A 13,685-nucleotide genomic window follows, 5' to 3' on the forward strand; every position below is an offset into this window, starting at 1 on the left:
TGTAACTTGCACACATGTAAGATTTTAATTATTTCTGATAATAGGATGCCATTGAGATGTTGCTGTAGGAATTCTCCCGATGGGAACATTTGCACTTTGGGAGCTTTTTGCGGAGCAGTTTGTGGCTTATGTTAATTGAATTGTTTTTTGCAGCGGGAGGGGTTGGTGTTGACCATTCCCTGTTCTCACAGCTGTTCCCATCAGATGGGATTTACAGACGTCAGTTCCCAGAGCTGTTGCCATGGTTTCCGGGATCACGTGAGGTTGGAGTCGGTGCGAGTGATTGGGAATCTCACACTGACATTCAGGAGAAACATGGGATCGGGTCCCGATCATTGCACTCACCGCAGCGTCAGTGTTGCTTTCGGGTCGGATGTTTAGGCGCAGTTCGGGACAGTGTCACTGAGTGTGAGAGTCAGTGTGTAAGTGAGTGTGAGAGTAAGTGAGTGTGTGTGAGTGTGTAAGTGAGTGTGAGTGTGAGGCAGGGGATGAGCACTGAGGTTCCCTGTGAGCTCCCGGAGCTGCTGCAGAGCTTCACTGTGGCGGCGCTCAGACACCGACCTCGGGATTTGCTGCACTTCGCGGTTCAGTATTTCTCGCAGTTACTGAGAAACCGAAATGACGGCGACTCCGCGTCCGGAGTCCAAACCGTGAACCGCGAGGAACCGATGCAGACGGACTCCGAGACCAGTGAGGAGGAGCTTGAAGGTACAATCTCCCGGGGCTGAGGATAAGGAGGGAGTGGGGGGAGGGGGCGCTGGGGGAGGGGGCGCTGGGGGAGGGGGGGCGCTGGGGGAGGGGGGGCGCTGGGGGAGGGGGGGCGCTGGGGGGGGGGCGCTGGGGGAGGGGGGGCGCTGGGGGAGGGGGGGGGGGGCGCTGGGGGAGGAGGGGGCGCTGGGGGGCGTGGGGGGAAGGGGCGCTGGGGGCAGTGGTGGGGGAAGGGGCGCTGTGGGAGGGGGGGGGGGCTCTGGGGGAAGGGGGATAAGGGAGGGACTGCTCTTGGTTATCTTTCCTCCTGTTCCTTCACATTCTTCTGTCAGGATCCTGGAGTGAACTGAAAGTGAAATATGACTAAACATAAACTGATCAAATAACAAAGCTGTTGTTGGAGTATTAGAGACGTAAATACATGTTTAATTGGAGACAACTTGTCCATTATAGAGACTATTGCTGATGACACTTTGCAGGGTCCATGTGACAGACCACATTGTATGTTGGTTTGCTTTTAATTCCAATAACAGGTTATCATCGTCACAGCCGCTCCCCTCAATGATATGTCCTGGGTTTCCCACGTGTAGGTTGTGGAGTCTGTAAAGAGAAGGTAAAGCTACGGACATTTGTTTCCAAGATTATTCCTTCAGAGTGAGTGCACTGACACCCTGGAGATTGGGTCTGAATATCACAAAATAGTCACCACCGTTCTTTTATAAATGCAAACAGGCATTTTGCCAGAAACGTCTAACTATTCCTGTCGAAGACCAAAATAAACCCACATGTTCTGTCATAAATAAGTTGTTTGTGGAAAACAGATACTTAGTGTAATGAAAATGTTTTTTTATTTTATTGTGTGATATAAACACATGGGAAAGTAGATAAATTGTACAGTAATAATGACAGGAGAGGCTTTTGAATATGAATTAATTTTGTCCGCATAATTTTGAATCGTTACACGAGAATGTGACCCAGAGACAAATCTATACAATCTAATTATGATTTACTAAAATTGTCTCCCCATCAATTTAACCATTGTTTAGTCGTTTAAGCATTCTGAGATACTGCCCGGGTAAAGGGCGATATATAAATGTGCAAGTTGTTATTGTTCATCACTGCATATCCTCCCTAAAAGTGAGTTTTATATGTTGAGGATATTTCCAATCTCAGACCAGTACAGTGAAATTGATTATTGGTGTTTTGATAATAATTGGTACATACATCAAGGCAGTGTGGAATATTGCATTAATTTCTATATGCAAATAAGAGCCAACTTCATAACCCACAAATTATGTTAGCCACACAGAAAGAACTTGTTAATTCTAGTAGATCAAAATATCTTATTATAACATAATAATAATCCTTGCATTTGATATAGCGCTTCACAAAACATACTGTAAGTGAATTGTGGGTGAAACGTGGCAACCAATTGCACACAGCAGCATCCCACAAACAGTCTTGGATTGAAAATGACCAATTTATTATTGTTTTGTTGGAGGGATTATTATTAGGCTTTGTGTGGAGTACGGAAACTTGCCCAAGGTTTCGCCCTCTGTCTGGAATTGAACCCAGGTCTCTCGCTTGTAAGGCGAGTGCTCTTAACCACTGAGCTACAGTACTCCACTTTATGGGTGGAGGTAAGCAGTGTTTCTTTGGGATTGAAGTGAGATGTTGCATGTTTGGCAAAAACAGTTTGGCCCAAAGTCGTCCAAGTACAATAAAAATAAACCTAAAATGCTAATCGTTAAGTCACAAGCTGCATTCCATCAGTCGGCCAATATACCAAGTACTTGTCCCTGTTTGACCCTCCTTTAACTTGCAGTAGTCTGACTCCTCAAAGAGTTTTAGAAGTGCAGACACTTACGTTAAGCCAAAGTTTTGACGGACAAGTAGAGTCAAACCTATCAGAAGTTCCTATTACTTATATTTGTGCAGTAGTTAAATATTTGTTTCATGAAAGGGAGAATGTTTTGGTGAAAAATTACAAAAAAAATCATCTTCCTGTTGCAGGATATGGCAGGGACTCCATCAGGGGAAGAAAGTAAAGCCCCAACTTCAAAATGGAAAGTGTTATGTTAACAAAATAGATTTTGATAGTTTCCAGAGTACACATGGGCTGAAGTGTGCCATTAAGTAGAAACTCATTGAAGGATTGAGATTATGTTAGAGAAGCTCAAGGGGTTTATTATACACCACTAAATTAGAAGGGGTACTACTGCCTTGGAGCATATAGTGCTCAGTGATCAAGAAAACTGATAGACATATAGTGACATTGTTTTTGTTTTGCAGTAAACACAACTGGAAACATATATTGGCCGGGTCTGTTGGAATGAGGCTTGTGACTTAATGAATAGTGTTTTAGGTTTATTTTTATTGTACTGACTAAATATATAAGATATGTCATAACTTCTATATATTTGAAAACTGTATCATAATCTTGGGATTCAGTTAGTTTCAACTGTAGCTGCTTTAGCCGATTTAACAGTTAATGTGAATAAGATTATATCAGTCCATTCTGACTGTCTCATAGTTAAATGTAATTACTGTAGTTGACTGTCTACAGTTTGCTCATTAAAGTAGCTTAAAACTGCAAAGAAGATGGGAAACATCATGTGGCCTTCGCATCATTGTTACTTTGCTGGAAGTGTGATTGAATCCTGGTGATTTCCTTGATTGAAAACATACATACCTGTAAGAGATATACATCTATAAAACATGGAACTCCTTCACTTTCAATCCGAGATGGTACAGATTTAGATTTTTGTGGACATGTTTGTTGTCTAAAACTGGAAGGCACTTGGGTAACTGTTAACTTTTACTTGAACACAAATGTTGCACCATGGTGACCACTGAAGATTTCCTTAAAAGGATAATTGCTAAATTTGGGATTTTAGAAAAAAAATTGGATGGTAGCCCTTTGCTTTTTCTAGTGGGAAAGTTATTTGTCATTAAGCCAATAGTAAAACTGACATTAAACAATTCAAAGCTAAATTCCAGAGCTTCTTGTTTTTGTTCAACAGCATGTTAAAATATACAAACAAAAATTAGCTGTAATATAATCAGTTTAGTCACTGAGCTCATGTCCAACACCAATATCAATATCGCCTCCAAAATGTCAATAATTGTTGGTGAAAGATTGCGACGCAGGATCACAGCTGTACTTTCTGGCTTGAGGGCACAATCTGTTCTTGGCATTAACTTACCTTCAAAGGTTGATAAAGCGTCAAACTCTCATCTGAAATAAATTAGTATTCAATCTAGTCAGTGCAGCCAATACTGCAGTCTTGATTGTCAAACCACAATGTTTGTGGGATTTCACAATGTATTTTCCACTGTTTTCCAGAGTTATCTAAAATATCCCAAATATCTATTCAATCTTAAATTTTTGCATTACCAACTTCAATTTTTTTTCTTTGCACATTATCTTTTTAAGTGCCTGTGGGGGGGGGGGGGGGTGGCGGTTGTGTGCGTGTCTATGTGTGTGGAGTGGTTGTCTGTGTGTGTATGTCTGTTTGTATCTGTGTGGTTGTGTGTAGGTGTGTGGTTGTCTGTGTGGGCATGTGTGTGTCTTTGTGGGTGGGTGTGTTTGTATGTGTGTGTGTGTGTGGTGGGGATAGTATACATGCAGCTGCTCCCCCTCGAATCCTGAATGCTTAAGAATTTCCATTTTCAGTCCATGATTAAGAAGCCCATAAAAGCAGAATGGTGTTTGCCAGAACTGGAGTTCACGTTCTTCTCTTAAAGGAAGAGAAACCCTGGAGATGACAGGCAATGGTTAGCAGAAGCCAAGACATAAGGGATCCTAAAATGAGTGTTGGAGGTACGATTGGAATTTACAATCTTAAACCTTGCAGTTTGTCCAACTAGGACAACCTGCTTGTTAGGGTTTGTGAACCCCTTCATCACTGAGTCAGACTTGGATCCAGTCACAGTGAGTCCTGCAAACATGTCTGGCACAGCGAGTGCCACAGAAAATTCTCTCCCTTCACCTACAGATAACAGAGATTCCCAATGATTGTAAGACAACAGTGTGAATGATTGTAAGCACAAATATGGAAAGTCAAAATGTCACATTGGTGCAGCCAGTTTGTTTCTTCTCAAAGTTTGGGTTAGAGGAGCAGAATGGGTTCAATGGCCATCTGTACCTTTCTTGTGACCTCTATCTCCATTGTGAATTTCACCCCACCCCTATTCACTAGTCCCTGTTTAATCAGCTTTTAGGCTCATTTTGATTTAATTTCTTCAAGATTTCTTCAAGATGTGAGGATTGGGTGGGGGAGGGGCAGTGAGGGGGTGGGTTGGTGCAGCAGTGAGTGGGGGCAGTGAGGGGGGGAAATGGTGGGGGCAGAGAGATGGATTCAGTGAGATGAGGGGTAAATGAGATGGAGGCAATGAGATGGGGGGGACAGGGAGGTGGGGGACAGGGAGGTGGGGGAATGAGGGGGGGCAGTGAAGGGGGGAATGAGGGGGGGGAGTGATGTGGCGGTGAGGAAGGGGGCAATGAGTGGGGGGCAGTGAGGGGCGGCCCAGAGCTGTCAATCACTGCTGTGTCAACAGGGACGTGACCAATGGGAGGGAAGGGAAGAGGCGGAGTCAGTGAAAATGAGTGAAATTAATGTTTTAATGATAATGAATAAGTTTGGACACCAGTTAACTTGAACAAAACGCTCTGCCCTGACGTGTCCAAATTATGCGAGTTCAGTTGTACTGTCGTCTGGATCTCCAGTGATTTTTCATTATCTGCTCATTTCAATTTTCACTCATTATGACTGAGATTCCACTATAAATTGCTAATTGAAAGAACTGTAGAAGCATCTTGTCTTATGTTAAGGTTTATAGCCGTCAAGCTTGGCCTGGCCTCATGTGTCCTGTTTAAAAAAAATTTAGCCAAATCTTTCTAAATTATTTATAGTAATACTGGTATAAAGTCACATAAATGAAGCTAAAAGGCCTCCAGAACAGAATAATAATTAGAGTGGCTCACACCGGGATAGCAATTGATGTTTGGTTTTGTTCACTATCATTTTTAATTGTCTTGAATAGAGAATTACAGCATCTGCAGTTTGCAATCTATGTGGAAATTCATCATGTGCAGATTATCATTCACATGTATTTGCTGATACTTGAGGGATGTCATAGAGACTGAAGATCAATTTGTGTGGAATAATAAACATCTTAAAAACCAATTGTGATTATGTCTTTGATGTTCTATTAATTTCAGACCAGGGGAAGCAGCAGCAGGGAGGGAGGGCTCGGCCGTCACTGACCCTGGAGATGGAGTCAGCTATTTGCCAAGGTCCCTCACATGAGGGCTTGGATTAGCACCTGGTGCTGAGTAAGCCTGGTACATAGCAATGGACTTGGACCGTGAGAACATCAAGGTGGCTGACACATCACAAGCCATCCTGTAAAGGTCCTCCCACCATCCTGAAGGCAGATGCCAGCCAGATAGCTGATGAGGAAACTCTGAGGCTTTGGATGACAGCTGCTGGAAGGCATTACCTAGAGTCCAAGTTCGCGACACACATTCGTACATCCAGTGCCTGGACTCCACCTTGATTGGCTGCAGAGAAGCAAGACGCTGCTGCTTAAACTCTGGTCACTCAACTCCCCCTTCTCTCCCCCTGCTGGCCGACATGGTCAAACAGTCTCTCTCCTCAAGCTCAGTTCCACTCCCCCAGAAACGGTGTTATCACACCGTTCCTCAAAAAAAACACCTTTGATTCCTCTAATTTCTCACACTGCCATCCCACCTCCAACCTACCCTTCCTGGCTAAAGTCCTGGAATGCTTTGTTGCAGGTCAACTTCGGTCACACCTCTCCCTCCACTCCCTCCTCGAACCCTTGCAGTCTGATTTTCACCCTCTGCCCACAGCACAGAGATTGCGCTTGTCGAAGTCACAAACGATGTCCTCGCTATCTGTGACCAGGGCTCCCTCTGCCTCCTTGTCCTCCTGGATCTCTCTGCCGTGTTCGACACAGTCAACCACCCTATCCTCCTCCACCGCCTCTCCTCCCTCATCCACCTCAGTGGGACCCCACTTGCATGGTTCGAGTCCTACTTAACCAATCGTCTCCATTTCATCTTGGCAAATGGTTTCTCCTCCCGTCCCCACCCGGTCACCTGTAGGGTTCCCCAGGGCTCCATCTTTGGCCCTCTTCTTTTCCTTATCTATATTCTCCCTCTGGGCAATGTCATCCGCAGACACGGGGGAAACTTCCACTGTATGCGGATGACACACAAATCTACTTTGCCCCCTCTAGTACCAACTCCAGGTCTGCCGAGGTTCTATTAGCTTGTCTAGCAGCCATCAGGGCCTGAATGAGTGCAAACTTTCTGCAGCTAAATGGAGATAAGATGGAAGCCATACTCCTTTGCTCCCGTCAACGCCTTCACTTCTGCGGATCTTTAACCTCCCTGGGCTCTCCCTCACACTAACTGAAACAGTGCCCAATCTAGGCATCAGCTTTGAATCCCAGCTGTCCTTCAACATCGGGTCCCTGATCAGAACCGTCTTCTTCCACCTCTGCCAAATTGCCCACCTCCGACTGTACCTTACCCCAAATGCAGCCAAAACCCTTGTGCATGCATTTGTCACCTCCCACCTGGATTACTTCAACGCACTCCTCGCTGGTCTCCTCAGCTCCTCTATTCAAAAGATCAGCTCATTCAGAACTCTGCCGCCCGCATACTGACCCGGATCAAACTCCGTACCCACATCTCACCAGTTCTGGCCCAGGCTCCACTGGCTCCCCATCACCGAATGGTCCACTTCAAGATCATCACAGTCGTGTTCAAATTCCTTCACTCCCTGGCATCTCCCTCCCTCTCCGACCTCCTCACTCCCCAATCCATCACCCGGCACCTCCACTCGACTGGCACTGGCTCCTGCTCATCCCTCGCACCCTCCGCCCCACCATCGGAGGTCATGCTTTCAACCGCTACGCCCTGAAACATTCTCCCTCAATCCCTCTGCTTTTGTCCCCTCTCTCCCCTTTATCAAATATTGCCTCAAGCCTTCCTTTTCGACCATGCTCACATCCACCGCCCCCTCCCCCCAGCTCAGAGTCAGACTCCACCACTGTTATGCACTCTGAGATGCTGCCCTGCATGGAGGGGCCCTATATCAGTGCAAGTTGTTGTTGTATCAGTCTAGTTATTTTCATTGAGGTATAGCATATTAGGCATGCTCCACACTGGGTCCTGTCGACCCCATTTAGAACACATTTTTAACTCAGTGGACAAAATGGCCACCAGTCAGCAAGTGGTCGGGTCACCACTGAAGTCTGTGCAGGAATTGCGGCTGACATCACTTCCTGCTGTGCCGAAGAACTTTTTTTTCTGCTCTGCATAAAATCTATGTTGGAATGACATTAATGTGTTTCTGCAGAGCATAATATTAAAGGGTTTTATCACAGACTATTTACACCTTACAGCAGTTGTCGTTTTCATCTATTCCTTTGTTAGAGTTTCTGATTTTTCTTTTGCTTTTCTTTGACCTTTTTAAAGATATATTATTCCGAATGCAAGATCTTACACACTGAATATTCAGCTTAAACTGGAGAGATAGCAGGACATAGTTGCCTGATTCTAGATTTGACCACTTTTATTCTAGAATAGGAAGGATACTTATATGATTATGTATAATATTTTTATGGCATTGAATTGAGGCCAATCTATTTCATAACTTATAACTAAAATCAGTAATTTTGTATAGTTTTTTTTAACTTGCTTTATTCATAAACTAAATATTTCTTACATGCATCTGTCTACATGTCACCGTGACCTTAATCTTGTGATGGTGGCAGTTTCTGGCTCCATGGTTGGGAGAAACACTGGCTGCCAGGTTCCTGTAAATGAGAAATCAATCTTGGGTTAAAAACTTTAAAAACTAAATTACAGGATTTTTCATTAGAGAAACATATGTGAAGTTTGCCAAATATTCTGTTAGTATTAAAAATGAACTTCATTTCACTTCAATATTGAAGCTTTTTCTCTCTGATACTCAATACAATACTAAGAGAAACAATCACAAATGGTGCCTCAGAGTAATTATAAAATAAATAATTAACCTTTTCAATATCCTACTTTCACTTATGTCAGAACTTTAATGTGTTTGAGTCTGTGGGAGAAGAGGCAAATAATTGCTGTTGACTCGAGTTGGGATCTTACTGGAAATTTTTCTGATCTTTCTTTTCTTCTCTCTGCCCAGCTCCAGTGATAAACAGAATTACAAGACGAGTGTCAGGTAAGAATATGGTTCTCTCTTTTCATGTGGTTATTGGGAACAACCAAGTCCACGATTCACCATTGCCTGTAGCTCTGAGGCCCAACAGTCCACTCACAGCACCAAGTACTGGACAGTATTTTGTTGACTTGCGGACTGTCTTGTGAGGTGATGAAAAATGTCAACATTATTTGATGATTTTCTCATTATCCACTTGGTCTTATGGTGAAGGTACTTGTCCTTCCCATTGAGCACAGTATCTAAACATCTTTGCTACCCAGAGTCAGTGAATCTGTGTCATCTGCTAGAGATGCATTTATTTTTTCTTCTTTGAATACACACGTTCTTTTGAAAGTTTGTTTAAGCTTAAACCCTCTTAGCATGCTATTTTGGCCTTTAGATGGTTTAGTTACTGTTGCATTGTAATTTGCCATATTGTTTGACATGTGCAAATAAAAAAAAAATTGAATATTGCATAATTGACAAATAATTTAAAATATTTAATTGTATTGATTTCAAAATATTGTGGTTGAGAGACCATGGTGTTCAACAACAACTTATATTTATATAATGATCCTTGCCTTCATGTGGGGTAGCATCCCGGAGTGCTTCTGATCCCACTCATAACAAATTTATGAGGTCCATTTAAAATATGTGTGAACTGTGGACACACCTATCCAAGGCTTCCGGAGCTGACTGGCCAGCTATACAATGGCTATCTGCTGATTGCTGTTGCTGTCACTTCCTGAACATATGGATTCTATGGAACAATATCCCAGAGCCCCCTGACTCTCCGTCTCCCTCTGCATCTTCGTCACCTCTTTAAGGTCTGTACCACGACCTTCCTCTTTGACCACATCTTCAGTCATCTCCCCCACCTCTCCCCGCCACCCCGCTCGGGCAGCAAACCAGGACTATCTGTCGAGCCCCCTGGGATGTTTTCCTTTCATGAAATGCGATACATAACAACAACAACAACATTTACAATAAATGTACCCACCACAGGAAATGCCATGAGTAGTGACCTGATAACCTAGAGAAATATTTTTAATAGTTTTACTAGAGAGTTAGGAAGATTGTACAACATGCCATTCAGCTCAACTAATCCAGGCCAGTGATTAGATGTCACGCATGTCTCCTGTGTGGCAGGTGAGAATTCTACCACCTTGTATTGACACAGTTCTATTGTTATCAAGATGTGAGAAATATAACAATACATTTACTATATTACAGCAAACAGTTTTCAGAAACTTCAAACCACTCATAAACATTGTGTAAAACTCGGCCTTGGGATAACTCCTTCATCTGACCTGTATTAGTCGGGGAGCGGCAGCAGGACAGCGCGGGGAGGAGCCCGGGTTACTGACCCAGGTACTTAAACTCGACGCCGGAGCGAGTGCAGCCCCGGGGGGGGGGATGGTGTGGGGGCGGAGCGGGGGAACTGCGACGTCATAGATTAGTTTTCAGGTGAGTGCGCGCGCACAAAAAAAAAAAAAAAAAAAAAAAAAAACAAAACAAAAAAAAACCCTCTGCGCCCCCCCCCCCCCCCCCGGGCTCACATCAGAGCCCACTATGGTCCTGTTGGGTTCGATGCCCCAATCTGCGGGATAATGCCATCCACCTGACCGCTCGCTCCCGGTCCCCGCGTGCGCACTATGGCTGCCGCTTTGACCCGAGCCCCCTCACCCCCTCCCTCCCTCCCCCCTCCTCTCTCCCCCCAAACCCTCCCCCCTCTGCATCTCTCCCGCTCTCTCCTCCTCTCTCTCCGTCCCTCTCGTCTTCTATCCCCACTTGACCCTCCCACAACCTCCCTCTGTTCCAGTCTGGGAATCCTCCGCCGGGCTCACCGTGGCACTCGGCGTTGGCTGTCCAGCAGCAGCCACACCGACTGCCCCATTCCCCACCACTCTCGCCAGCCACCCCGGACACAGACCCGGGGAGTCAACCTCTCCTCCCTCATCCCCATCTCCCCCACCCCTGCCTCACAACCTGGACCCCCCTCCCCTCCCACACACCCTTCTGTCAACCGCTCCCTCCACATCGGACTGCAAAATGTCCGCTCCCTCTGCAACAAGGCCCTGGTCATCAACGATCTCATCCTTGATGAGAACGTTGATATCATGGCCTTGACAGAAACGTGGCTCACCCCAGGCGACACCTTCCCCCTCACGGAGGCCACGCCACCCGGCTACACCTCCCACCACATCCCCCGCCCCAACCGCCGTGGCGGTGGTGTTGCCCTTATCTCAAGGACACCACTTGCCCTCTCCCCCTACTCCACTGGCTCTTTCCCCTCCTTCGAGCACCTCACCCTCTCCCACCCCTCATTCCTCTCCCTTAAAATCCTCCTCCTCTACCGGCCCCCTAAAACCTCTCCCACCTTCATCTCTGACATTTCAACACTCCTCACATCTCTTTGCCTCTGCTCCGATCGCCTCATCATCCTGGGCGACTTTAACCTACACTTCACCCCCTCCTGCTCCATCTCCACAGACTTCTCTTCCCTGCTCTCCTCACTCAACCTTTCCCTACACATAAACTCCCCCACTCACAGTCACGGCCACCCACTCGATTTGGTGATCACCCGGGGCCTCAGTGTCTCGGATGTCACTATTACCGACAAGGCCATCTCCGACCACTACTTCATCTCCTTCACCACCTCCACCCCCCTCCCCACCTCCACCAGACCCACCACCATCTTCTACCGCCCTTGGAAGAAGTTACCCCCACAATCCCTAACCGATGCCTTGGAGTCCTCTGAACTCCTCTCCCTCTGGCCTTCAACCCTCACCGACCCCTCTTCTCCTCTCTCCCTCCTCCACAATATCCTCTCCTCCACACTCGATACTCTTGCCCCCATCACTTCCCGCACTGTCTCCTACTCCCGCTCCTCCCCCTGGTACACCACCCACCTCCGCTCACTGAAATGCCAGGTGCGGGCTGCTGAGCGCACCTTTGTCAAATCCGGCTTAACGGTCCACCGACAAATCTGGCTGGACCTCCTCAAAATTTACCGCTCCACTCTAGCCTCGGCCAAGTCGTCCTTCTACTCCAGGATAATCCTGGAGGCGAAGAACAACCCCAGGCTACTGTTTTCCACCACATCCCGACTCCTCCGTCCCCCCCGCCACCCCGCGCAGGTCATCTCCTCCAACCTTCACTGCGAGGAGATGCTGGATTTCCTTGAATCCAAGATCAAGGGAATCCGCTCCGCGGTCACTTCCCCTCCAACTTCCACCCACCACCCACCCCTTCCCTCCCACACTCCGACTCCTACCCATCCTCCCCTACACACCTTCGTACCCGTTTCCCCACCCTCTGTCACTGAACTCATCCTATCCCTAAAACCAACCACCTGCTCCCTTGACCCCATCCCCACTCCACTCCTTATCTCCCAGCTCCATTTTCTTGCCCCACACATCACTGACATCATAAACCTGTCCCTCTCCTCTGGCTCTGTCCCCATTCCATTAAAAACTGCCATCATCACGCCCACCCTGAAAAAACCCTCCCTTGATGCGTCGCAGCTATCAAGCTACCGGCCCATCTCCAACCTCCCCTTTCTCTCCAAGGTCTTGGAAAGAGTTGTCGCCTCCCAACTGCGCTCTTTCCTCTCCACCCATTCTCTTTTTGAACCCCTTCAGTCAGGTTTCCGTGCTGCTCATAGCACAGAAACTGCCCTGGTCAAGGTCACCAATGATATCCTGACCATCTGTGACCAGGGCTCCCTCTGTCTCCTCGTCCTCCTCGACCTATCGGCAGCATTCGATACGGTCGACCACACTATCCTACTCCACCGCTTGTCCTCCCACCTCAACCTTCAAGGCACTGTCCTTGAATGGTTTAGGTCGTACCTTTCTCACCGTCTTCACTTCGTCTCAACGAATGGCTTCTCCTCCACCCCCCGTACTGTCTCATGTGGTGTCCCTCAGGGCTCTGTCCTCGGTCCCCTCCTCTTCACCCTCTATATGCTCCCCCTTGGTGACATCATCCGCAAACATGGGGTTAACTTCCACATGTATGCGGATGACACCCAACTCTACCTTTCCTCCTCTACTCTCAACTCCACGACCACCGATGTCCTGACAGCCTGCCTGTCCGACATCGAGTCCTGGACGAGAGACAACTTTCTTCAGCTCAACGTGCAAAAAACCGAGGCCCTCCTGATTGGCTCACGTCAGCGCCTCCGCACCTCAGGCGCTGACACCATCAGCATCCAAGGCTGCACTCTCCACCTCTCAAAGCCAGTCAGGAACCTCGGCGTTTTGTTCGACCCTGAGCTGTCCTTTCTCCCTCACATCCGCACCACAACTGGCACCGCCTTCCATCACCTCCGGAATATCGCCAGATTACGGCACTACCTCACCCCTCACGCTGCTGAAACCCTGGTTCACGCCTTTGTCACCTCAAGGCTGGACTATGGGAACTCTCTCCTCGCCGGCCTTCCCGCCACCTCCCTCCACAAGCTGCAGGTCATTCAGAACTCTGCAGCTCGTGTACTGTCCCGCACCAGGCTTCGGGACCACATCACTCCCACCCTCGCTCGCCTCCACTGGCTCCCCATCCCCCAGAGGATTGATTTCAAGATCCTCATCCTCACCTACAAGGCCATTCACGGCCTTGCTCCCTCCTACCTCTCCAACCTACTATCCCCCTACCTACCTGCCCGTACCCTCCGTTCCTCTGGCTCCGGTCTGCTCCACGTCCCCCGCCCCAACCGCCCTACTATCGGTGGTCGGGCCTTCA

General features: G+C 47.3%; 1 protein-coding gene across 1 annotated transcript in view; it reads left to right on the forward strand.

The window, feature by feature from the left end:
- Positions 1-278: 278 nt before the first annotated feature.
- The window catches only part of LOC103189351 (cAMP-dependent protein kinase type II-beta regulatory subunit), a 47,624-nt gene continuing 34,217 nt past the window's right edge, over positions 279-13,685 (forward strand). Inside the window, exons 1-2 of the mRNA XM_007909706.1 lie at positions 279-708; positions 8,925-8,960. Of these exons, the coding sequence (XP_007907897.1) occupies positions 489-708; positions 8,925-8,960 (256 nt within the window). The 5' untranslated portion in view covers positions 279-488. The remainder of the gene's footprint in view (positions 709-8,924; positions 8,961-13,685) is intronic.

This window comes from Callorhinchus milii, unplaced genomic scaffold, assembly GCF_018977255.1.
Source record: "Callorhinchus milii isolate IMCB2004 unplaced genomic scaffold, IMCB_Cmil_1.0 Scaffold5, whole genome shotgun sequence".
Lineage (NCBI taxonomy): Eukaryota > Metazoa > Chordata > Chondrichthyes > Chimaeriformes > Callorhinchidae > Callorhinchus > Callorhinchus milii.